The following is a 23090-nucleotide window of genomic DNA, read 5'->3' on the forward strand; positions in this document are numbered from 1 at the left end:
TTCCCTAATAAATTACTTCTCTCAAAGCTTCAGTTTGGAACTGGGCCTAAGGAGCCTAAGGACTCTAGACAGAGTCCCTTTTAGTTCTAAATCCCAATGTCTATAAATGAAGAATAGCATTGAAATGTTTAGAAAAGATAAATGCAACAGACACAGATAAAATGGGATTATTTGGCATCATTATAGGAAATCCCTAATACATAAAGTTTGTAGTCCTTTCTCTACAGTCCAGGAAGAGGACAGTGGAACCCTAAGAGCTTGTCTCAGGATGAAACAGATGCTGAGAGCAATGTGATGTGGGATGGGGAAGAAATGAACACAAGCTACCAGATCCAAGACCAGTGTATTTATTAGAAAGACAGTTTGTAGAGGAGCAGGGGTTTCTTTCCCTTTGGGATCCTCTCTAAACTTTAGCTGGGTGTGGTTCATTCTCCTTTGTGCTCTGGGGTGGGGCTGGTAGGAGGTAGTTCAGTTGTCCCCGTCTCTTGCTGGTCCTTGGGTTTCTGGGCCACCCCGGCCACCAAAGCCACATTCCTTAGATAGTGGGTATTGAAGCAGTTGGTTTGTTCATCCCCAGGCTTCTCATCACAACAGTAATCAGAATCTCTCCATGAGTCACGTCGGGAGCCACAGAGATCTTCGATGAAGGCCGATTTCTGTGAGATGGAGTTGCAGAGAAAGGTGTGGGTTCAAATTGTTGAAAAGCAAAGACACCTTGGTGCCAGTGGTTTGTTAAAGATGATAAACTTTGCCATGGAAAGGTGTTGAAAATGCCATTTTCTGGAATTGTTTCTATTTTTTTCCTCGTTCCCTCGCCCCACCCCTAGATCTTTGCCACTCTATCCTCCATCTTCTCCTAGTTGTCCTTTTCAACCCCAGACCATTTTCCTTTTCCATTGGAACTCTTCCTTCTTGTGAGAAGAAGCAAAGCCTTTTTACTACAAAGCTGGAGTCCAGATGACAGACAGATGTTCAAATCGGGAAATGCTAGAAGGGTTCCAAGGAGTTGGAGATAGGAAAATGGGGCCCAGCTTGAGGCCCACAAGAGGCATGAGAAGAATGGGGGCAGGGAGAATGGAGTTGGAACTTCTAGAGCTAAGAAAATACATTCTTCCTCTCCTCCCTTTCTCCCTAAAAAGGCCTCCCTGCTTCAGTTTGTATATTCAAGGTACTGAAGAGAAGCCGGCTGAGTTGGCAAGCCATGTGTGTGGCCTCCCCAGTGTCCCCGCGGTAGCTCCCCCAGGCCCAGACTTACCTCCTCCTCTGCACAGGCCCCTTGCTCCGCTGCTGGCAGTTCGCAGCACCGGGCTGTCATGTTCCGGATCAGCCCAGGAATCTGCTTACTGAATTGGGGAGAAAATGGGATGTCTTGAGAAACTTATTAAATTTTCAGCTCAAATCTTACCTCCCAGGGGCTAAGCGTGGACTCAAGCCCTGGAGATTCCTACTTTGCCTTCTTCAAGGGAATGTTGGGGGAAGTTAGGTGCCTAAGTAACAAGACTTGAATACCGAGGAAAGGGAGGGCAAACTTACTGCTTGGTGAGGACTTTTCGGTGTCCACAGAGCTGGTTCATGGTGTCAGGAGTAATCCGGCTGAGGTCAACGGTCAAGATGTCCCGGTCATAGTTGGGGTAGGGAGCGTGGCGAGCAAAGCAGTCATCACGGGCAGAGATGGGAGAGCGGTGGCAACAAACATGATGGTGGGTCTTAACTGCCAGCTCCTCGTCACAGTAATTGTCCAGAACATCCTCCCACTGCGTGAGAAGGGTGGAAGAGGTTAGGGCGGATGGGGACGGGGCAGGAGAAGGGGCAGCCCTCCCTCAGACTCTCAGCTCTTGGGCGTGGAAGCTGTGGGCTTAGGAAGGGGAGCCGTGTCTGAAGAAGGGATGGAATGCCTAGATGGCTGCGGGCAGAGAGGAGCAAGGTGGAGGTAAACCTTTCGGGCTATTCTCTGGAAGAGGTGAAATGGCTCTACAGAGGACCAGGGTAGCTTAGAGACTGGTGGAACACCTTGGGGTCACGGGTGGATGAGGGCCAGAAGCATTTGGGACCAGATGTTGGAGGTGGATGCAGGTTGGAGACAGACGCGAATGGATGGGCAGGTTCAGAGGTCGGAGTTGGACGGACTCATGGACGGGATCAGAGGTCAGAGGTAGACGGACTGATGGACGGGATCAGAGGTCAGAGGTGGATGGACCAGGATCAGAGGTTGGAAGCAGACTGCTGGGATGGGATCAGGCTGGAGATGGACGGACTGATGGACAGGATCAGAGGTCGGAGTCAGATGGTGGGATCAGAGGTTGGAGGGACCTTCACTTACTGCCTGCCGGGCACAGGTGTAGTTGTCTCCTTGGTGGCAGCAGCGCTTGAATTTGCCCTCCAGCTGCGCCACGGCCCGGAGCTGAGGCACAAGGTCGTCCAGTATTTGAAGCCCTCGGGGAACAGCCCGGTATCGACGGAAACGGCAGATGTTCCTAATGTTGCCCCGCGTGGGGACTCCGGGGGGGAAGGACACGGCCAGACCGGAGGAAGGCCTGGGGGGGTGACCGGGGCAGGGCCCTTGGAGAAGCTTGTAGTCTGGCAGGGGGGCATTCTCTTGGAAGCAGGAGAGGCGGGCCTCCCCCCGCAGCCAGCAGCACGAGTAGGCTCTGGTCTTGACTGAGAACTCAGACTCACAGAACCGAAACAGGGCGTCTGCCCACTAGAGCAAAAAGAGTCGGTCACTGCAGGAGTCTGGCGCCCACATCCCCTTCTCCTCGCAATTCAGACATAAACAGACCTCCGGGAAGTCGGCAGATCCTACTCTATCCCCTTATTTGGGAGATCCGGAGCGGAGGGACCGAGAAGCAGGAGCTCGTGGCTTCCCACCTCAAGCTCCTTGCGGGGGCCCACGCTTCGCTGGCAGCAGCCTCGCCCCCCTCCCAGCCTGGCCCCCGAGGGCGCAGCTCCCCACCACACTCACCACGGACGCCGCACAATCCAGCCGGTCCGTTTCGAGGTGGCAGCAGCGGGTGTACCCCGTCTCCAGGAAGTTGAGGGCATTCCCCTGGCGGCTGAGGTGGGAGTGACCGGTCTGAGGCAGGTTCCAAGGGCCGTACACCACGTGCTTGCGGTCAGGGAGGCAGATCTGGTCGATGTTGTCCGGGGAAGGGCGCCCAGGGGGGAAGCCGTCCAGTCGGTGACCCCAGCCCCCGAAGCGGGGGTCCTGAGGGCAGTGACGAGGCTGGTTGTAAGGGGAGGACCCTGGGCTGGGCTGTTCCATTTCTGGATCAAGGAAAAGCCGAGTCAGACAGGGAAGGGGAGAGCGGGGAACAAGGCTACGAGCGGAGGAGAAGGGAGAGGGAGGAAGAAAGGGGAGAAGTTGGCAGCTCAGGGAGACGGTGCATTTAATGGAGGCAGGTTAGGAAAGGAGGGACTGAAGGATTCATTCTGAGGTCTTACCTCTCCTCTGGCCATTGGGATGCTCTTCATGCTGAGAGAAATCGACTGAGAGAGAGAGAGAGAGAGAGAGAGAGAGAGAGGAAAGGGGTCAGAGATGGGGAGCCCGGACTCCCAAAGCCTCAGGGACCATCACTTCTCCTTTTCCCAGCTTCTTTGCACTGAAGCAGGAGACTAGACAGGAAAGAGCATTGCTAAGTTAGCTCTGTGACACGGAAGGCAGGCGGGGATCTGGGTTCTTGTCCTGCTTCCATCACCGACCAGTTGGGTCACTCCTTCCTCATTGCTGAAATGATGAGGGCGGACTAGGTGATCTCTCAGATTCCTTCTAGGTCAAAAATGGAATCACTTACATTCTTTCTGCTCTTGTTGGGAAAACCCATCATCCTTTGGGGGGTGGAAAGGAGACTCTACTGTGGTGGGGAGAAAATAGAGGGAGTGTGAATCACTTCCAGAGGAGAGTTATTATTCCCATTGCCACTCCCAGGCCCGAGAAGGGATTTCTTTGAGGTCAGGAAGGTGCGCTGATGAGGAGGTAGAGGCAGGTGGGTATTCAGAATGAAAAGGGGTTACCTTCTTTCTGCTCGATGGGCAACTGAGGGGGATGCACTTCCTCTTGAAGAGGTATGGCTCCATTAGGAGGGGATTCTACTAGGAGAGGAAGAAGATAAAATGTCTTTTCTTTTCACTAGGCAGGGCCCTAGACTCAGGAGAAGGGGGCTTGTGGGGAAAATGTCCACCATTCTCCATCCCTATTGAGAGCAAACTAGATGATACAAGACTGGGGCTAGACTTATGGGGAAGGTGGGGAGGAAATCTTCCAAAGGGTCAGACAGGGCTGGGCAATACAAGATGATGATGAATGGAGCCGGGATATGGCGTCTGGCCTGTGGAAGGGGACCAAGAGTTGATTTGCTTGACCACAGAGGGGCTGAACTAGAATTAATGGATTGCATAGAGGTAATTTCAGCCCCAAATGAGGAAAAACTTTTTAACAATTAGAGTTGTTTAAACTCGAATAATTTAGGTTTCTGGAGTGAATTCCTCCTCACTGGAGGTCTTCCAGTGGAAATTGTTTGCTCACTTTTGGAGGGTTAGGAGGTAGATTGCTAGGGGACTTCTGAGACTGAGATTCTAGAACTTTGTGCTTGAAGAGAATAGGAGACCCTGTCATCTTGGGAGGCAGGAAGAGGAATGGGCTTAGGGGGAGGGGTCACTCACTTTCGGTCTCCAAAAGGATTCTCTGAGGGCTTTGTGCCTGCTGCACAGGAAAGTCTTCAAACAGGTAATCCACTGTGGGTAGAGCAGACAGTCAGGCTGTGGAAAGCTGGTAGACTGGAGGGCTTTCCCTTCCTGGTTTTAGGGATGGGTCCTACTACCCAGCCCCCACCCCCACCCTGGAAGAAGGGAAGATAGAGACAGACCTAGAGAGAGAAGAGGATTTGGCATCTGTACTGAAAGGGAGACTTGGGACTGACCTGGTTTCTGTCCCTCAAAGATGTGCTGGGGTATGACGGGGTCGTTAAGATTGGGTTCTCGGGGCCTGGGAGGAGCAGGGGGAGCTGCATAGCCAACTAGGAGGAAATGGTTCAGTTAGCTGTGATTCCCACAATCCTCACCACCCCACCCCGCAACCTCCCCTTCCCCCCTAAATCCTTCTCACCTTCTTCTTGGCTAAAAAGGAAAAACTGTGGAATCGCCTCTCTCTGCTCAGAAGGCTTGGGTCCTGAGGGGAAATAACGGGTGGGACAGCGGTCAGGAGGCTCTGCCGTGTTGCCCCTTCTTCCCAGCTCTTTGCCAGCGAGTGCGCCTCGCTTCCAGCCACGAGACGAGTTTGGATAAGAGGGAAGGGCCCTCACCTCCCTGCCTTGTCTAAACCCGAGATGAAGAGATAGGCTGGGAAGGAGAGAGCTGGGAGCAGGATTCAAGTCAACCCAACTCAATTTTACTTTTCAGGAGAAGGGACCCCTCCTCATTCTGCTCTGTACCCAAAGGCTCAGCACCCGGCCCTGCATGTATTGGACATGCAAATATTAAAAAAACGATTCAGATTGAGTTTATTGAAAGCTGGACAAACCCTGAAACCGACAAAGGGGCTTCCTCCACGTTCCCTCGTCCTCTGGCTTGGTTCCTTCCTCCTCCGTGTTTGACCAAGAGGGTCATCTGATAGGGGCAGCGAGTGACCCCTCCGTCCTGGCCCCGAGCCTCCCCCCAGCCTGGCCCGAAGGGAATGTGGCCAAGAGGTCGGGGAGGGGTTGCTGAGTCACGGGGCTTTTTGGTGGTGGATAGTCCTGGATCCCCGCCACGCTCTTCCTCACGGGCCCATTGGGCGTTAGGAGGCAAGGCTGCTGCTCCCTGTCCGTGCCCCCAGGAGGGTCTCATTTTTTCAATGGTAGATGCTCTGGCTACCATCCTATCGCATGCCCCTGGGGGCAGGGGGGCCCCCTCCCTCAAGTGCTTCCTTCCCCAATCCCTCAGGGCCTTCCAGGGCCTTCCCCGGGTTCACTCAGCCCCACCTACTCTTCTCAACAACCATCTGGTGCCTTGGATTAGCAGCCCCCCCTACATTTCTTCCCTTGTTCAGGAAATGAGGGAAAGCAGAAGGCGCCTGGAGGAAGAGATTAATGACCTCAGGGAGGACGGGAGCCCGGCCGAAGGCTCTGAGGGGGTTTCTAGCTCCCAGCATCAGGCCTAGAAAGCACAGTATGAGAGAGCCTGCACCTAGCCAACAAGAGTATCAAGCACTTCGCAGATCTCCAGTCCCTCTGGGTGAGCCATTGTTATCTAGTCTAACTTTATTGAGAACCAGAGACTCAGAGATTGCTGGCTGGGACGCTGGGATTCGAATCCGGGTTCGCTGGCTCCCGCTGTAACGCCCTAACGCCTCTGAGCAGCCCCTCTGCTCGCAGGGAAGTAGCGCGACCCCCCTTGGCTGCTTGGGTCAGCCCCGCTTCGCTCCATCAAGCAGGATGCTGGGCACTGCTGCCGTCCCCCCGCCCCGCTCAGGGACACCCTTCCCTTCATCTGGAGAGGGAAGGGCACTGGCCCAAAGGCAGATGGGAAAGGAGGGAAGCGCCCCGAGCCATCCATCAATCGCCAGCTAGCCAGCTTGGTGCTGAAGCTTTCCCAGTTTACTCTCCTCAAAACTAACAAAATTTACACAAACTTGTGGATAGCCCCATTTTACAAACTAGCCAACTGAGGCTCTGTAGCTAGAGTTCAGGATGGGAAGTCCAGGGCACTCACCTGGCAGTGAGTCAGTTCCCCATACCTGCCAAGCGCCTACTGTGCGTACGAGCACCGCGCCAGGGGGTGGGGGAGGGCCCCTTGCCTCCTCCCGGGCTCTACCCCGTTCCCAGCCCGGACTCACCTCCCTGAGAGGCCGAGGCCCCCAGGGCCCAAACCACCAAGACCAAGGCTGCTGCGCGTGGGGCCCCCATGCCGGGGCAGGGGCTGGGCATCGGCGCCCGGCCGCCCGGTTCTCTGGGACAGGTGTCCTGGCTGCTCCGGAGCTTCTGGGAACAAGGCTCCGTCGGGGCTGCACTTTTGCTGTTGTGATTTCAGTGCGGTTCCTCCTCCCTTTATGGGCCAGGCCTGGAGTTCCCGCCCTCCCCCGGAGCTTCCTGATGTGACTCACTCTAATCCCTGGCAACTTCCACCCTCCTCCTCCTCCAGCCGGCGAGGTCACCGAGATGTCTGCTCAGACCAGGTGACTCCCAAGGAGCAGATGCCGGAGCCCCCTGGAGTCAGCTGGCTGGGAGTCCCCTTCTCTCTCCCCAACTCCCACCCATCCTCCGGGAAGCTGAGGAGGGAGTCCGGGGGAGAGAGCCCCCCACTGAGTGCTGGAGGACTCGAATTGGGGAGACAATTTGGAGCTCCCACATCCTTGTACCTCAGTCCCTCTATCACTCACCCCCAGCGTGGGGGTTCTGGGAGTCTGCTCCCTGGAGAAGCTCTAGGGGCTGTTAGGGAGCGGGGCACGTGGCCCCCGACACTGCTGCCTTCCTTCCAGGGAAGCGGGAAGCTTCCCTCTCAGGGCCAGAGCACGTAGTCCTTTGCCCATTTCTTTTACCCAAAGGCTGATCAGAACCAAGACAGACAATAGGAAGTTCAAGTTTTTATTCTCATTCTCATCCACACTTTCCCCTCACCAGTCTACAGGGTCGATCTTTTCAGGAGAGAGAAGGGACATCCCTCTTCCCACAACTCCAGTAGAGTTCCAGCAAAATGCCCCCCAATTTTTCCACTGGGAGCGGCATCTCCATCCCATTCTTTCTCCCACCATTCCCGAGGGAGGGCGGCAGCTCAATCTCCAGAGCCCCTCTGCGTGTGCTCGGGCACGGCTCAGAACATTTCCTCGGCGTTGCAGACCCTGGCGGCCTGCAGCTCCCGAAGCCGGCCCACCGCCTCCGCGACAGCCCGCTCTCCGAGCTGGCGCCCGTCTCTCGCGCGGATGTTCACTGTCCTTTGACTCTGCTCTCTGGGACCCACCACTATTGGGGAAGGAAAAAGCGAGTCAGATGCCGGGCAGGGGGCTCAGGCTCAGATGCACGGGGTTCTGGGAGAGTGCGGCTCTGTGAAAGTGCTCGCGGCGGCGGAGGAAGAGAGCTATATTTAGCTGTGCCCCTGCTCTGAGCCCTCAGCCCAGGAGACAGAGATAAGAAGTAACAGCTCCTTCCCTTTCCGGCCCCACTTCCCGGCCCCCCTATCACTGTCGGTCAGGAAACCAGGACCGGTGTTAGCAGCCTGCCAAAGACTGACAAGGAGAGGTGCGAGAACATCCCGCGCCACGCCAGACACAGATCCAGACAGCGTAAGGCCGAAAGAGAAAGCAGCAGGTGATCTGTCCCCTGGGCACTGAGATCCGCGCACCCAGGCCTTGGGGCACGAGGAATGTTTTCTGCTTCTAACAGAGGGAAGATGGGGAAACCGAGGCACGCACAAAAGCCCCACAGCAGTATCTCAGACATGCAGGGGTCTCATCTCCACACACACCCCTTTAGAGAGATGGAAACTCTGGGACCTGCCCAAGCCCCCACAAACTTCAGGCTTCCAAGGTCAGATTCAGGTCCAGGTTTAGAGTCACGCTATACCCCCTATGCCCCAGAATGTGCCATTTCCCCAGGCTGGTACAGTCCAGAACAGATGAGCAGACAGTAACTACTCTGGAGCTCATTCACCTTCCCTCCCCCTTTCCCAGAGACAGGAGGAAACCAGGCAAGAGGGGGGCAGGGAAGCCTGGCATGGTCCCCTCCTCCTTTGGGCCCAGATGAGGAGATAAGGGGGAGACCATCTAAGAATGGGGGCAGACCCCAGGGTTCCAGGTGCCAGCTCTGCTTCCCGCTTTGGAACCACTCACCCAACTGGAAGTTATACTGGGAGAGCTGGGCCCGCCGCACTCTCCGGCCAAGGGTCAGGCTGGGATCCTTATCCAAGTCACCCACCAGGCCTGCAGCGAGCAGGGCTTCCTGCACCTGGGGGAAGACAAGGAAGTGACCAAAGGTCTCTAGAAACCGGCAGACCCAAAAAGCTCGAGTGGCGCCCAGCACCATTCCCCTCCATGACCTTGACTGGATAAGGATCCACAGTCTCAGCACAGCTTCCAGCTCCCATCTCTGAGCCTTCACAGTTTCCCCCAGGGCCCAGATTCGGGGTTTCTTCCCTATTTTTTGGGGTAATGCTCTTTCCCTTTTCAAATTTCCTTTAACTGTACTGAGGGATCCTTTCATGGCTGTCTCTGTAGCTCTGTCCTACACGTAGTAGGTGCTGGCTCCCAGCCCAGACCCTTCCACATCCCAGCCCTGATTTCCCCTGGACCCCCTCTCACCTCCCGTGCATAACCCTCTTGCTCAGCTCCTACGGGAATGACCATGGCCTGGAGTGGAGAGAGCCACAGGGGCCTGGGGTAGAGGGGAGAAACAGAGAATGGAGTGGGGACAATAAAGCCTGGTGGGAGATGAGCTGAGGAGTAGAGATGGGGGGGGGGGGAGGGAGGGAGGGGAAAAGGGGGAAGGGGGAGGCTTCAGGAACTAGTTTCAAAGGATTGCAGATTTAGAGCTAGAAGCACCTTCACCCCCCCCCCCCTCGCCCCCCATACCCCATGAGATAAAGATGAAATAACTGGCCTAGGATCCTGTGGTCATAAAGTGAACCCCAGTGGTCCCATCCACCACATCATGGGGCTTCTATTGTGGGGGGAGATGATTTGAGGTCACAAGTCAGGACCAGTGGCCTTACCATTTGCCTCCATAGTTCTCAGCCAGCACCCCCAACATTCTTTCCACTGAGCCCAGCACTGCTCGATGAATGAGGACCGGGCGCTCCAGGACCCCCGCCTGCCTTGGGGTGAAGGGAAGGAGAAGGTCAGAGCCAGCGATGCTCGCTCATTCCCATTTCCCAGGCCCCTAAACACCAGAGAAAGCTCCCTATGGGGTCGAGGTGGAGGGAGGAGGGGCAGGGTCTGTGGTGGCTTCGTGAACATATGTCAATCTGAACTATTTCTTAAACACAGTATTGATTTCTGGCAAAAAGGACAAGAGGGAGATGAGACAGAGGCTGTATCCCATGGGCTGCCTGGGAAAGCCTCCCTACCCCATGTACTGGAGGTCAAATCTCAGGGGCAGCTGGAAGTCAAGCTGGATGGTCCCGCATTGATGGGGTCTGCCCAGGGCGTCCTGGATATGAACATCAATCTGGAGGAAGACAGCAGATATGGGATGCTGAGTTAGAAGTGGGTCCTCCATGACCCTAAGCCTTGGATTATGGACCTGGACCGGGAAGGGGCCTCTCAGGGGCCACCTAGAGAGGAGACTGAAAAGGGAGGTGATATGATCCTTTTTGAAGGGAGGTCCCGACTCCAGAGTGTCTGCTCACTGAACCGTGCTCCTACGTGTCCCAAGTCCCTCACACATCCCTCCCTCCATCCAGGTGTGCCATTCACCTTGGGTCCATAAAAGGCACCGTCTCCAGGATTCAGCTCCCAGGGCTCCCCAAATTCATTCAGGGCTTTTTCAAGGATCTGGAGGGTGGCAGAATAAAGTCACTCGAATTCTAGGGGAATTCCCATCTCACCCATTTTCCCCCTCCCAGAACAATGGCAGATGAAGGGGCCAGGACCACCAATCCCCTCCGCTAGCCCCATGGAGGCTCTCTTCCCTCCTCCCCCTCCTCCTGACCTGCTCGGCCTGGTCCCAAAGGTGAGCCTCCCCTAGGAAAGACGACGGCCTGGTTGAGAGCCCCAGATGAAAGGAGAAGCCAAGGACTGTGTAGACCGAGTGAAGGAAATCGAGGCATCCTTGGATCTCAGTCTCCAGCTGGGGGACAGACACAAGGGGAAGTGCAAGTTTGGTGGAGGGCCCAGGAGCTGTGTGTGTCCAGGGGCCACTCTGAGGAAGAGGAGGGACAGCAGGAGAAACTGAAAGGAAGCAAGAGTGAGAGAGGATGGCCCTCAGGGCTATAGAGAAGGGACAGGTCCGCCTGTAGGTCCCCACAAAAAAGGAACATGTGAGCGTGGGAAAGAACTGGGAAAGTAGCCAGGTTGGCACAAAGATAACCTGATCTGGAGCACAGAAGATGTGGGCGTCATCCTGCTGGAACCTCCGAAGCCGAGTCAGGCCCCCCAGATTCCCAGAGGCCTCAGTTCGGTGCAGGGCCCCAAAATCCGCCAGCCTCAAGGGCAGCTCTCGCCAGGACCGGGGTCGGTGGGCAAAAATCAGGCTGGAAGTGGGGAGGAGAGGGGAGTGACTCTGAGTTCCCTGAGGGGATTTGGCCCCTTCCCTGCCACCTCTCTACCCTCCACAGGTGCCGGCCTAGGGCCTGCTCCACTCCAGGGGCCGCCAGCATTTCTGCATCACTCTGATGGCTCTGTAACTCTCACATCATGTCACGTGTGCTATCTCACTACCCAGCTAGGCTGGGAACAAGAATCTGGTGTCCTAAGTGACCACCGGGGCAGAGGAAAGCTCAGGACACAAATTCTGCTCTTCCAAAGTGAGGACCAGAAGGAGCATCTGGGAACTTCTAGTCTGACTTTGTTTTCCCAGGCTGTGAAGCTAGAGGTGATGGGGGAGGGGGAGGAGGGACGGGACCGGCCAGAACCCAGGCCCCTCCCACCCACCAATTATGGCCCTCTTGGCTCACCAGTGGGCAGGGCAGTTCATAGGCTTGAGGGCCAGTAGGTCCCTAGGCTGGCTGGTGGAACAGTCACTCTGGCAATCAGTGGGTCCGTCAGCCTCTGTAGGCCGGAGAATGAACATGTCTTCACTGTAATGCTCCCAGTGTCCGGACTGCTCCCAGAGTCTCGTAGAGAAGAGGGTTGGGGTCCTCACCTCAGAGAACCCTCGCCGGGCATACTCACCCTGATGGAGACGGCAGAGATCAGCAGAAGTGGAGAGCTGCCAGTTCCCCCCACCCGACGCACCTGACCCCGGCACACCGATATCCCCTTCCCCATGCTCTCTTCCCCTTCATCCCTGACATATACAAACATTGATGCCCTGTCCCTATTCTGTTCCAGCTCTCTCAAGGGTGGCCTAGCTCCCTCCTTAGTGATCTCCTCTTTCCTTTGGTCTCTTCCCCTTAAGGTTCTGGTCCCTCCTACCCTGATGAAAGTCACCAGCGCGTTATAGATTCTTGTCCCCCGTGGCAGGAAAAAACAGCTTCCAGGACTCAGCTCGTGGAAAAAGAAAAGCTCCTGGTCCTGGAGATCCACAAACTGGGTCAGTGGTAGCCGGGGCTCAGACCTTCCTAGTCCCTCTCCGGTCCCGAGTCAGACCTTCCCAAGCTGCCCTTCACGCCTCCTCCCTAGTAACCAACCCTGCCGTACTTTCCCAATGCGTCTGTGATCCTTCGCTGTTGCTGCCTCCCTCTGCTTCTCCCAGGCTCTCAGCCCCTCAATGGAGGGGAAGGAAATGCCGTATACTCGTTGCAGTGGCTCCTCAGCCCCTGAAGACCCCACCCACGATGAGGATGAGTTCTAAGGGAGAAAAAGAAAAGGAAGGTGGAAAGGGCCCCAGAGCAGCCTTCCATCCTTTCCCCTGTTGGTGACATGAGAAGTCAGTGGAGTTGCCTCCAATTATCCGTTAAAGTCCATTTTGCCCTAACTCCACTTTTCCTCATCACCACCAGCAGTGGAATGCTTCCATTCTTCTGGTTCCCAGTGATCAGATACTTTTCATTCATGTTTAATTCCTTTCTTTCTTGTACCATCCAAATTTTGATCTGAATTAGGCTCCCTGTTCTGTATTCACTGTCACTGACACAGACTAAGCCTTCCCCTTCCAACACTAGGATGATCCTAGGTGATCTCCCCTCATCCCCTTCATCAGTCCCCCATGTCCTCTATCACTGGGGCCTGCTCGGATTACTATGAGCTCTAGTCAGCAGGCGAACCTTTGCTCCATTTAACAGAGTTACAAGCTTTCAAGTTACAACATGCTCCATTGTCTTGAATCTAACATCATGACTGGGCTTTTAATGCTAATGCTAGTGAATGTCTTCTAACACCTTGTGATAATACTTTCAGCTATTCAAAGAATTTTCCCATATATCTACATATAACTGCATCTGGGCACGCTCCACTTGTCCTGACCTATAGCTGGCTACTGGACCCCAGTGGCTCTGAGGGGAAGGTGAGGCTGATGACCTTGCCCACCCTCCCTCACCTAAATCAATTCACTTGTTTGTCACAGCGTCACCGCCCTGAGGTCATGGTCCTCTTTGAGAATGAAGTTCAAACAACATATACATCATACAAATATATATAATTTGTATATAATCTACCATAGGTAATTTATTTTACCATAGCTACAGTATCTCTAAGAAATGGTGACAGACAGCAGGAAAGAGAAGCCTAAGAGAAAAGGGAGCTATCCCATGGTCAGAGTGGGCTAGTCAGGCCCAGAATCCAGAATTTTCTGGCTCTCAATCCTGGGTCTGCTCTCCATCTGGGCAGATTTAGACCTGGGCTGTTCTAAAAGGGTAGGCTTAAAGCTTTATGTTTCATTTTGTCAACCTACCGAGCCTTCCTATAGAGCAAGCCTCTAAAGCAGGAAGCCCTTTCTCCTTCTTTTTGCCAGTTGTGCCTAACCTTTCCTGCCCTGCTCCCATATTCTGTCCCTGGTTCAGAGAAGCTTTTCTAGAAGTCCTCCTCCAGCTTCTGTTCATTTATACTTTATTCCTTCACCACATACAGTGATATGTTCTCATATATAGTATATTCTCATTTCTTTTTCTGTTTTGAAATATTTGCCTTAATGTCAACATATAGTGATACAACTTTTGTTTTTCTTTCAAATCTCCACTGGACTGTCTATTTACTTTTCTTATTTGATCATATTGTGAACTCTATTCTGTTTTTTCTCCCTCTCAAATTGCATTATTTCATGGACATCTATTTATCCCTATTTCTCTTAATTCTTCATAAATGCTGATATTAATTGCATTACAGAATTCCAATACATCAATACACCACAATTTATTTATGCCTCTCCCATTAATCAACATTCAAGTTGCTTCCATTTTTTTGCAATAGGAAATAGTGAAGCCAGGAAAATCTTTGAACAGCCTTCGAAAAGACCCCCAACAACCTCAGGGTATGTTGCTGGTAATGGAATTATTATTCAATCAAAAGTGTAATTATTTTGTAACTTTTACTATGTAGTGCCAGGTTACTTTCTAAAACAATTCCAGCAACAAAGTAATGGAAAATGTTTATAACGCACAAGAAGACATTCTGTGTCTCTTTCCACCCCCATTCCTTGCAGAGGTAGAGGATCAAGGGCATGGAACAATGAATACAATTTCAGACTATATGATATCTTAGTTAACATTGAACATTTTTTCTTGAAAAATTCTTTATTATTAGAGGAAGTGCATTGTAGTGGATAGAGGGCCAGGAAAGCCTGGGTTCAGGCCTTGCCTCTTACACATACTGCGTGTGCAGTCCAGGGTAAGCCCCCTAAGCTCCCAGCCCCCAAAGGCCTCTCTTGAACTCTAGGTTTCAGGGCTGACCCTGGTGGGGCTTCCTCTTGTGGAAGGTCCATCTATCATTGAAATCACAGGGGCAATCTCTATCTTCTCCCCTCTTCCTATTATAAAAAGGAATGGTTCAGTTCTTTGGAAGGGCATGGCATTGAAAGTATATATATGTGTGATAAAAAACCAAAGGACATCAATAAAAGTATATCTTGAAGTTTATCTGATTTTGATGAAGGCTTTAATCTACTATATGGATTATATTTTCCCAGTTCATTTTTGTTAAGATACACCTACAAACTCTTAATTTTGATGTAATAAGCACATTCCTGTGTCCCTAGGATAATGGCTCACTGCTCCCTTCTCCCCTCCCCGTCTTCCCCTCCTCTTTTCACTGACCGTCAGGAGCTTTAGCACACCAATCTGTCCTGTATGTCGGAGGTAGGGGCCCTTGCAAAGGTCAACTGATGTGCCACATCTGGGAGAAGGAAGGGGGTAAAAGGATCAGCATCCCACAGTATTGAGTCTCTATTTTTCTCCTTTTCACAACTTATAGGCACTGAGAAAAGGCTGCCTGGTGGCTGAGGGAAGATATGGCAGAGAAAAGCAGCCCCTGGATCTACTGCTATGTCTTTGATTATGACAGAATGAGTTTTTCACTACCCCTGGTCACCATCACTTGTGTTCTTCTTACCCATAGACTGTAGCAGTTGGTTCCTTTACTTTGTCTTCAATCAGCTGAAGCTTAAAAGGGTTATCCTGGGTGAGAGAAAGTCAAAGGTGATGTTAGTGAGAGGAAAGCATTTCCCTTGGTTCCAACTGATGAGGGAAGTGCCACTGTCTCTGATCCCTTCTGACCTTAAAGAGCTGACCAAGCTGCTCCCGAGAGGCTTCCAGCCGCCGGAAAGGGTGAGCAGCAGCCACGATCCTCTGACATGTCTGTTCTAAGATGGGCAACTCTGAGCCCCGCACTGTCCTAGAAAAATAATTGGTTAGAATACATGAGATAGACCTTCAACCTACATTGGACAGAGGAAAGAACAAATATCTAAATCTCTTAGAACTACTGAGGGAGACAAGACCCATTCAGAGAAGATAGAGGGACAAATACAGAAGTTTCTGTGGCAGAGAGAGTAAGAAACTGAGAGAAAGTCATAGTACACACAATTTAGTTGAGTAGTTAAGGAAAATGGTCAGCACAGCTTAAGCAGGGGAGGCCTAAAGTAATTTTAGATCAGAAAATATGGAAGGAGAGGAGGGTCAGGAATTGTAAGATTGGGAGAAACCTGAGAACTGGGGACTAGGATAAAGAATACCATTCCTTTCCCTCATTCTATGCTTGGCAAATAAAACACATTTTTCACTCAAATCCCACCCAATGATAAACAGAAAACCTGGGAGGAAAAGTTCAGAGTGCAGAGGAACATAGGTCTAAAAAATTAACCTAGTCATGTTGCATTCTCCAAAGTGAACACTACTCTACCTCCAAAGAGTGCTTACTGGGGGAAAAAATTCCTTTTGGTCTCACCCTCTCCTAACTCTTTTCCACTCACCGATTCCCTCTGAGAGCTATGTCATGGTAGAATCCACAAGAGGTGCTGGGGCCACAGCAGAGGAGGGCACCCAGAAGATGTTCAGCAGCTGCCCCCAGAACATGGGCACTAGAATGCCAGAACAACTGGAATCAAAAGAAAGGAGTAATGAGTATCTTTCCCTCCCGACATTTAACATTCTATAATTAATTAGCTCTTTGCCTTGTTAACCTCAGGTAACTTGTCAGGAGGACTGCAAGAAGGTGGAAGAAGATTAAGGCAGAAATAAAACATATTAGGGCTGGAAAGGACCTCAGAAATTTTCTAGTTCGAACTCTTAACTTTATAGTTGAAGATAATGAGGTCCAGCAAAATGATCCAGAGAACACCCAAAGTCCAAGAGCTATTTTGTAGAAATGTGGATTAGAACACATATTTCCTCTCTGTCTTGTTCTATTTTTACTACCCACCCTATTTCCTGCATTAGCCATGGATAAATGAAAAGAGGGTATAAGGAAAGGAAAGAGGTGTATGTTTCCTTCTTTGTTCCCTTCTACATGAAACACTAATTCTACTTGGCTTTTGTCACCCTGTGTTAAACTTAGTTCTTATACTTATGAAAGCTTTAGACAGGGCTTTATCTTAGTCTATTAACTTTCTTTTTCAGCAGCAAATATACAGAATTTTCTTGGTCTTCTATCTTTTCTTCCTTCTCCCAAACAGCTTAGTGACAGGTTGTATCTGCATTAGATTAAAGTCAACCTGCATTAGCTGAGCAAACCAGGAAAGGCAGTCTGGCTGTGGGATACACTGTAGAGAAGAAAGCTCAGAGGACTGCTGAATGTAGATCCTGGACCTGCTACGTGGGTGACCTTGAGCAAATCACATGAATGCTGTCTTAGTTTCCTAACTGTAAAAAGAGAGGCCTAGACTACATAAGCTCTGACATCTTTCCCAGATCTTAGATGGGAAGAGGTCAATACACTTTTGAGGATAACAGTTAGATAATTTTCAAAAGTAGTTTTGTTGGTTTAATGTCTTTCAGTGTTGTATGCTACCTATCTGTCCTTTCTACCGGTACCTGTTCTTGCCGTATGCTGGGGGAAGAGAGGGAGGCCTGGAAAAAACACTTAATAGAAGACCTGGATTTGGGGCAAGACACTTGAGCAGTCTGAGTCTTAGTTTTCCCATTTGTAAAAGGGACATCGTAATACCTAGCTGCACTTAATGTGACAATTGTAGAAATCAAACCAAAAGAACTTTACAAAGTCTACGTAACTTCCTCTATTCCAACGCTTCTTGAATTATGGGTTGCTATCCCATATGGGATTGAGTAACTGAACGTGGGAATCATGAAATTATGATTTATTATCAGTAAATGTTTGATTTGTATACCTATTTTACATATATGTACATATATATATATATAATTTCTCAGGCAAAAAGGGGTCCTAAGTGGACAAATTTTAAGAAGTCCTGATCTATTCAATGCCCGACATAAATAGGTCAATAAGCAATACTAAAAGAAGTGGGAAAAGCGCTGGCCTTCAGAAGGTTCTGTGAGCAGGATTAAATGAACATGTGTAAATCGCAAATGCAAACTTTAAAGTGCTATATAGAAATGTCAGTTATCCTAATTAGAAGCTGGAAAGACTTTGATAATTTTTTAGTGATGGACAAAGCTCAGCTTGGCCCAATCTGGAGAGGCCGGGTTAGCAGAACAGCCAAGACTGTTTTGGGACATAGCAATCCAAAGTCTGTCCAGAAAGTCTAAAATAGCTTCCACCTGTTTAGTATTGATGAGAAAGGACCCAAACGGTAAGGGTGGGACAGATTGGACTCCAGAACCTAGTGAGAAGGGTTTTCCACCTCAGTTACCAGCCCAACTTGGAGGAGGCTTGCAGGTGGGGTCACTTACCGCTTTTCCTTCGGGGGAATCAAAAGTCAGGAAGTCCAGGTCAGCATCGCCCTCCAAGGGCCGGTCCATATCGTAGAGGACGCCATTGACTCTGGCCGCCAGTGCACTGTCTGCCAGGGTACAACTGAGACAGGGGGAAAAGGGCAGGGTCAGGACGCACTCCCCCGCAAGCTGGGGCACAAATACCGCACTCTATTCTGGGGCTGGGACGCAGGACACCAACTTGTCACTTCCCCTCCAGAGAATGGAAATGAGGGCGGTGAGGGACCCCGAGAGCTGTGGGCCTGGAGTCAGGGAGGCCTGCGTTTCAGTTTGGTCAGTCGAGTGATCCTGGGCACGCCCTTTGCCTCGGCCTGCCTCAGTTTACTCATCCATGAAATGGGGATCACAAAGCGCTAGGGCCCGGCTTGAGGCAGGCCCAGGTGTCAGGGACCCAAGCTCCTCCTCTGGGAGTCTCGCTCAGGGCTGAAGCCTCCGCCGGTTCTCCACCACCTACCTGATTTGCCGCGCTACCTGGTAGGGGGTGGTGCTCCAGGCTTCGCCTTCCAGCCTCCGGCCTCCGGGAACCAGGACACAGATCGTCCGCCGCTCCCTCCGGGCCTTCTCCGCCAAGCGCTCGGCCTGCGCTGCCCATAGCTCCTCAAAGAGGCCCAGCCTCTCGGCAAGCCAGTGGGGAAGGGTCGTCGCGGGGGCCTGGGGGGAGAAAAGAGACACGCCGCTGGGGGGGATGGGCCGGACACTGGCTAGGATGGCGCAGTCGGGGGTAGGAGCAGTTTCGGGGGTAGGGGATCCATCCAGGATTCTGCACGCACCGTATGTAAGCCGCAGCCCGGAGCCCTCCGGACCCAGAGGCGCCGCCACGGCCCACGCATACTGACGACCCCCCAAGCAAAGGCTGCCACAGCTCTTGTCCCGGAAACAGCTCTTACCGGTTCCCTTCGTCCTCACTAGGTTTCCGGCCCTAGACCGCCTTCGCCCATTGGCTGAGGAGCCTGTCACTCAACCGTTCTGGGAACGCTTGAAAAAACATACCCCAGGCAGCAGCGGGACTCGCTGCCAAAGGTTCCGCCTACCTGGACGGCTCAGGATGCAGCCTGAATCTGAATTCCTCAGGCCTCCGGAGTGCAGTTTTTTGGGGACCGAGCCTGACTAACCTGCCCACCTGGCGCCCAGAAGCCCCCTCGACCTTTAAACGAACATGCAAATGAACACGTGACAGACACGTGTTCCATCTGAACCCCACGGCAGTCTCCTGGCCCCCATCCAGGACTGCACATCAGGGCTCTCACCTCATACTACGAAGCCCGCGCCTCCTGCCGACCGTGGGGCCGAGCTTCCCTGACCGCCTATCCTCTCCTTCCCACACTAAATCTGGACACCGTAGACTAGGGCTGAATCTGTTTATTGAATCAGTCACAAGGAAAATGAGGATGAAGGGTCTCTGGAGGACGGTGGGTTTTCCCTTAGAGAAGCTTATTGATTCTGTGCGGCTACAGAGGTCAGAGTTTCCTGAGGGGCAGGGAGAGAGGGGGTTGAGTCTTTGGCCCGAGTCATAGATCCAGGAGCCCAGATCTTGGCTCTGTCTTCTGGCCTGCGGAACAGCCTGAAATGGAGAGAGAAAAAGAAACGTTGTGGGCAAGGTTACACAAGAGAGTGTGTGCATGCAGATCACATACAACTGGACAGAAATAAAGCACGCAGAAGTCCTCACCCCTGCTTCACTCAGTAGGAAAAAAAGGGAAAAGGGGTGGGGATGAGCATGATGACCCAGCCACCCTATACTCCTCCCGCTGGAGGACAGCAGTGTGGACCCAAGTCCCCATGAAAGGTTTCCATCGGCTCATCAGTTACCAAATCTGCACAGTAACTTTCTCCTGTATCTTATTTTTCATTAATTTTAAAAGTTAATTTTTATAATTTTTCTTTGCATCAATGTGTTCCCCTCAGTCACCCTTTCCCATGGAATAATCCCTTAAAACAAAGAATAAGAAACGCGAAAAGGTTTAGCAAATCCATATATTAGAAAAGTCTTGACACTGCTCAGTAACATGAAGTGATTTTTCTCCGGGGCCAACTTCTGCATCTGTGGACTCAAAAGGCCACAACCCTAATTTGGGCTCTCTTCTCATTTCACCTGGAAAAATGCAAAAATCTATTTTACTTCCCTGCTTGCCTCTCTGGTCTGTCTTCTACTTAACTGTCATATAGTCCGAGAATATATCAGCCCCACTCTCAAAAACTGTCACCTCGTCTCTAGGATGAAACGCAAAATCTTGCCTGCCATTTTAGGTTTTCAACAATCTGCTTTTCCCTATTTCCCTCCACCCCCCAACATTATTTCACATTACTTTCCTTTCTGTAAGCTACACCCAATTGGTGGACTACTGCTCCTTTCCTCTCCCCATGACATTCCACCTCCTCTGCCTGTTACTGTATAAGTGCTTTTCCATATCTAGCATGTCACACTCCTACCTTCACACCAGAGCAGTAGAATCCCTAGTTTCCTTCAAAGCTCTAATTTGGTACTTTTCTCCTGCACTTGATCTTTTCAGAGATATTAGCAAAACCTCCTTGTAGTTAACTATTTTGTATCTATTTGCACACAAGTTATATCTATCATAACATAAAGCTCCTCAAGAGCAACTTGTTTTGTATTCCTTGTGACTGGCATAGTGCCCTGAATATAGTAAAGCTAGTTGAATTGAATCATTGCTTTTCAATTTTGAGCCACAAGAAGCTGGGAGAATAGAAGGTTCTCTCCAGTCAGTCACCTCTACAGAACAGACTTAACTCTGAATCACCTAACTACCATCCTGACTAGTGACTGAGACCAGCTCCAGCTCTAGGAAATTTAACCCGTTAGTCTGGCTGGGATAGATCTATCCTTAGAGCTCAGGTTTCTTCATTCCTCCCTGTCATTCAATGTTCTTCAGTGTCATGCTAACACTGAAGGAAAAAAAAGGATCAACTAGGGTTCCTTTTCCTTCCTGAGAGCCTTTCCCGAAGGTCAGAGGCTGCAAACCCAGAGAAGGGAAGACATTAGATAGAAAATCCAAGAGAGATGTCTCACAAATGTTCCTCTAAAAGACTAAGAAAAAGAAGCATGGCAAATTGAGGTCACGGACAGAGAATCCCTAGTAATTTTATTTTAGAAGATCATCAGCTCCTTCCCATATTCAAAAGCAAAGAGGCATTATTCCATTACCAAACCCACCAGTTATATCCCTCCCACCTGAGAGCTGAGCACACTCATTTTTCAGATACGTGAGTATAGTAGAATCTTTTGCCAAGAAAAATGATCTGAATCCATTTCCCACCAGCACATACACTCAGATTGAGTAAAGCTCTCAATGAAGCAAGCAATTTGTTAAAGACAATTGTTACAGTACTACACCAATTTCTTCCAAAAATCAAGAAAAAGATTTGGCTGAAAGTACAATAGATTAAACCCCTCAAAGAACTTGGGTCAAATTGTCAGGTTCTCCTAGAAACCTCTTAGAAGGAAAAAAAGCACTTAATTTCCTAGACACTTAAAGGATTTTTTTTTTTCCCCAGAGAAGGCAGGTAAGCAGATAGCTCATTGGCCATAAGAAAATACTAATTTCCTTTTTCAGGATATCCCTTTCAATGTCCTAAGATTTAAAAAGAAATAAGGACACTAAGCAAAAGGAAGCAAAGATAAAGGAAGGCAAATGATTTGGCTCTTTTAAGAGACTGTATGAAGAGCACACAAAGCTCTGATGTGGAGGGCAAAAGGGGCCAAGGAAGTATACTTGATCTGGCTTCATAGGCATAGAGAACGATACCTGGTCTTTCTTCCCTTCTAGATAAACTGTTTTGTAGATCCTTAAGAACTTGGATCTTAGTACATTTATGACAAGCTGAGTCGACAGCTCTAAGCCATTAAAATAGTAGTAGAGAACTTGAGGTTTCCTACTTTTCTATCCCTAATGGATGAAGACTGGATATCTTGCCTATGTTCCATTACACAAGGAAAAACTGATTTGCCAAAAGAGGAATAAAAAAAAAAATGCAGCAACCTCTACGAGAGCTCTTTTACCTGATATGAAGTAGATGATTTCTGGGGTAGACTGCATTAATCACTATTCTTTTGAGTCAAACACAAGAAACTGTTTATCTTGCTCACAACCATCAGGAACTGCTAGTTCTACCCATTCTATCACCGTTTTGACATCTAACTAGTAAGACAACAGGAAACTGGACAAGAGGGGATTAGTACACTGCTGCGTAATAATCACAGTCTGTAGACAAGATTATATTCTCTATCTCCAAATAACTACATTTCAAATATATGTTCTGATTCCTAGTGGTGCAGGGTTTGGGTAATGATGGTTGAGGGAGGAGCCAGGTAATTATTTATCCTTTCTTAGAATTCCACTCAGGAGTGGGGAAAAAGGAAGGGGGGTACCTGTTCATTTGCTTGCCCATAACTCGGTAATGAGTTGTTCTCATAGTCCTGTCTATGCAGCCCCAATGAGTTATTACTCAGCTATTGTGAACAATAGCAGCTGACTAGGCTTGTCTATGCAGTTACTCATTAGAAAGTATGAGAAACGCCCCAATACCAAAAGTTTGTTTAAACCCTTCTAGTATGCGTGATTGTAGCAATTTACAAATTGAGCTTAAGCAAAAAATAAGCTGAGCAATTATTTTCTTTAGTGATGTTAAGGTATTAATATAACAGAAAAACTTAGGCAATGAAGAGAATTCCCCATTCTGGAGTTGGGAAAAATAACAAGGGGATACTTGGGATTGTTTGGGGAAATTGCTATTTTTAAAGTATCCAATTACATCCCATAGTAACATCATGTAATCAGAGGGGTTTTGAAACCATCCCCAATGAGGGATTTAATCAGTAAAACCAGATGAGCACCAAAGATTCATTTAGTAGGCTACATAGGGTTGGGTAGAGGAAAGTGTTAAGAATTCTAAACTACAAAAGATCACTTGGCAAGGATGCAACAATAAATATGGGGGATATGCTGACCGCGAGACTTCCAGTTTTCATTATTACTATTTTGTATGTCCAGATAGCTGACTACAAACTGTTTTTTAGTTTAACCACCTACACAGTGCATGTCAGTACCCTTCCCTCCCCTTATGAATCCTCCTCTCAGAACTTTTAACCTTCTAAGCCTATTACCCTTTCCTCTTAAGTCTACTATAAGAAGAATAAGACATAGAAAATGGCCCTGTCTACTTTGCTT

General features: G+C 50.2%; 3 protein-coding genes across 11 annotated transcripts in view; all 3 read right to left on the reverse strand.

Moving 5' to 3' along the window:
• Positions 1 to 331: 331 nt before the first annotated feature.
• Positions 332 to 7000, reverse strand: ECM1 (extracellular matrix protein 1). 5 transcript variants are annotated; one of them, XM_051992740.1, is made up of 12 exons: positions 6809 to 7000; positions 5102 to 5164; positions 4917 to 5012; positions 4660 to 4731; positions 4012 to 4089; positions 3792 to 3851; positions 3442 to 3486; positions 2963 to 3264; positions 2321 to 2701; positions 1534 to 1754; positions 1256 to 1343; positions 332 to 656 (listed from the first exon to the last, which is right to left on the reverse strand). In XM_051992740.1, the coding sequence occupies exons 1-12, from the start codon at positions 6897 to 6899 to the stop codon at positions 426 to 428; spliced, it is 1728 nt and encodes a 575-aa protein (XP_051848700.1). In that variant the 5' UTR covers positions 6900 to 7000; the 3' UTR covers positions 332 to 425. The 5 variants fall into 5 exon arrangements, with proteins under 5 accessions (XP_051848700.1, XP_051848701.1, XP_051848703.1 ...); XM_051992741.1 differs by having other exon boundaries at positions 4012 to 4086; positions 6809 to 6999; XM_051992743.1 differs by lacking the exon at positions 3792 to 3851 and having other exon boundaries at positions 4012 to 4086; positions 6809 to 6999.
• A 542-nt stretch (positions 7001 to 7542) lies between these two features.
• Positions 7543 to 19264, reverse strand: TARS2 (threonyl-tRNA synthetase 2, mitochondrial). Of its 3 annotated transcripts, XM_051992729.1 has the most exons (18): positions 18675 to 18793; positions 18359 to 18555; positions 17863 to 17986; positions 15966 to 16090; positions 15271 to 15388; positions 15107 to 15171; positions 14812 to 14890; positions 12263 to 12412; positions 12038 to 12136; positions 11578 to 11795; positions 10992 to 11154; positions 10614 to 10751; positions 10379 to 10456; positions 10030 to 10130; positions 9676 to 9777; positions 9266 to 9338; positions 8798 to 8912; positions 7543 to 7931 (listed from the first exon to the last, which is right to left on the reverse strand). In XM_051992729.1, the coding sequence occupies exons 1-18, from the start codon at positions 18732 to 18734 to the stop codon at positions 7783 to 7785; spliced, it is 2154 nt and encodes a 717-aa protein (XP_051848689.1). In that variant the 5' UTR covers positions 18735 to 18793; the 3' UTR covers positions 7543 to 7782. The 3 variants fall into 3 exon arrangements, with proteins under 3 accessions (XP_051848689.1, XP_051848688.1, XP_051848687.1); XM_051992728.1 differs by lacking the exon at positions 18675 to 18793 and adding an exon at positions 19152 to 19264 and having other exon boundaries at positions 10614 to 11154; positions 18376 to 18555; XM_051992727.1 differs by having other exon boundaries at positions 10614 to 11154; positions 18675 to 18798.
• The window catches only part of RPRD2 (regulation of nuclear pre-mRNA domain containing 2), an 88405-nt gene continuing 84563 nt past the window's right edge, over positions 19249 to 23090 (reverse strand). For 2 of the 3 annotated variants that reach the window (XM_051992716.1, XM_051992715.1), the window contains one exon: positions 19249 to 19465. In XM_051992716.1, coding sequence (XP_051848676.1) covers positions 19336 to 19465 — 130 coding nt within the window. In that variant the 3' untranslated portion in view covers positions 19249 to 19335. The remainder of the gene's footprint in view (positions 19466 to 23090) is intronic. The other variant, XM_051992717.1, reaches the window with a different exon arrangement.

Source organism: Antechinus flavipes, chromosome 4 (genome assembly GCF_016432865.1).
Source record: "Antechinus flavipes isolate AdamAnt ecotype Samford, QLD, Australia chromosome 4, AdamAnt_v2, whole genome shotgun sequence".
NCBI classification, from domain to species: domain Eukaryota; kingdom Metazoa; phylum Chordata; class Mammalia; order Dasyuromorphia; family Dasyuridae; genus Antechinus; species Antechinus flavipes.

What these genes read in the sequence shown, in the direction of transcription:
- ECM1 (XM_051992740.1), bottom strand. Translation starts at nt 6,899, where the DNA reads ATGCCCAGCCCCTGCCCCGGCATGGGGGCCCCACGCGCAGCAGCCTTG. An exon ending in CCTTTTTAGCCAAGAAGAAG is followed by an intron (nt 5,013 to 5,101) that starts GTGAGAAGGATT and finishes ATTTCCTCCTAG; the next exon opens with TTGGCTATGCAGCTCCCCCT. An exon ending in GCCCATCGAGCAGAAAGAAG is followed by an intron (nt 3,852 to 4,011) that starts GTAACCCCTTTT and finishes TCCCCACCACAG; the next exon opens with TAGAGTCTCCTTTCCACCCC.
- TARS2 (XM_051992727.1), bottom strand. Translation starts at nt 18,734, where the DNA reads ATGCGTGGGCCGTGGCGGCGCCTCTGGGTCCGGAGGGCTCCGGGCTGC. An exon ending in ATTCCCCCGAAGGAAAAGCG is followed by an intron (nt 16,091 to 17,862) that starts GTAAGTGACCCC and finishes TTTTGATTCCAG; the next exon opens with TTGTTCTGGCATTCTAGTGC. An exon ending in GTGCCTTTTATGGACCCAAG is followed by an intron (nt 10,131 to 10,378) that starts GTGAATGGCACA and finishes GTCTTCCTCCAG; the next exon opens with ATTGATGTTCATATCCAGGA.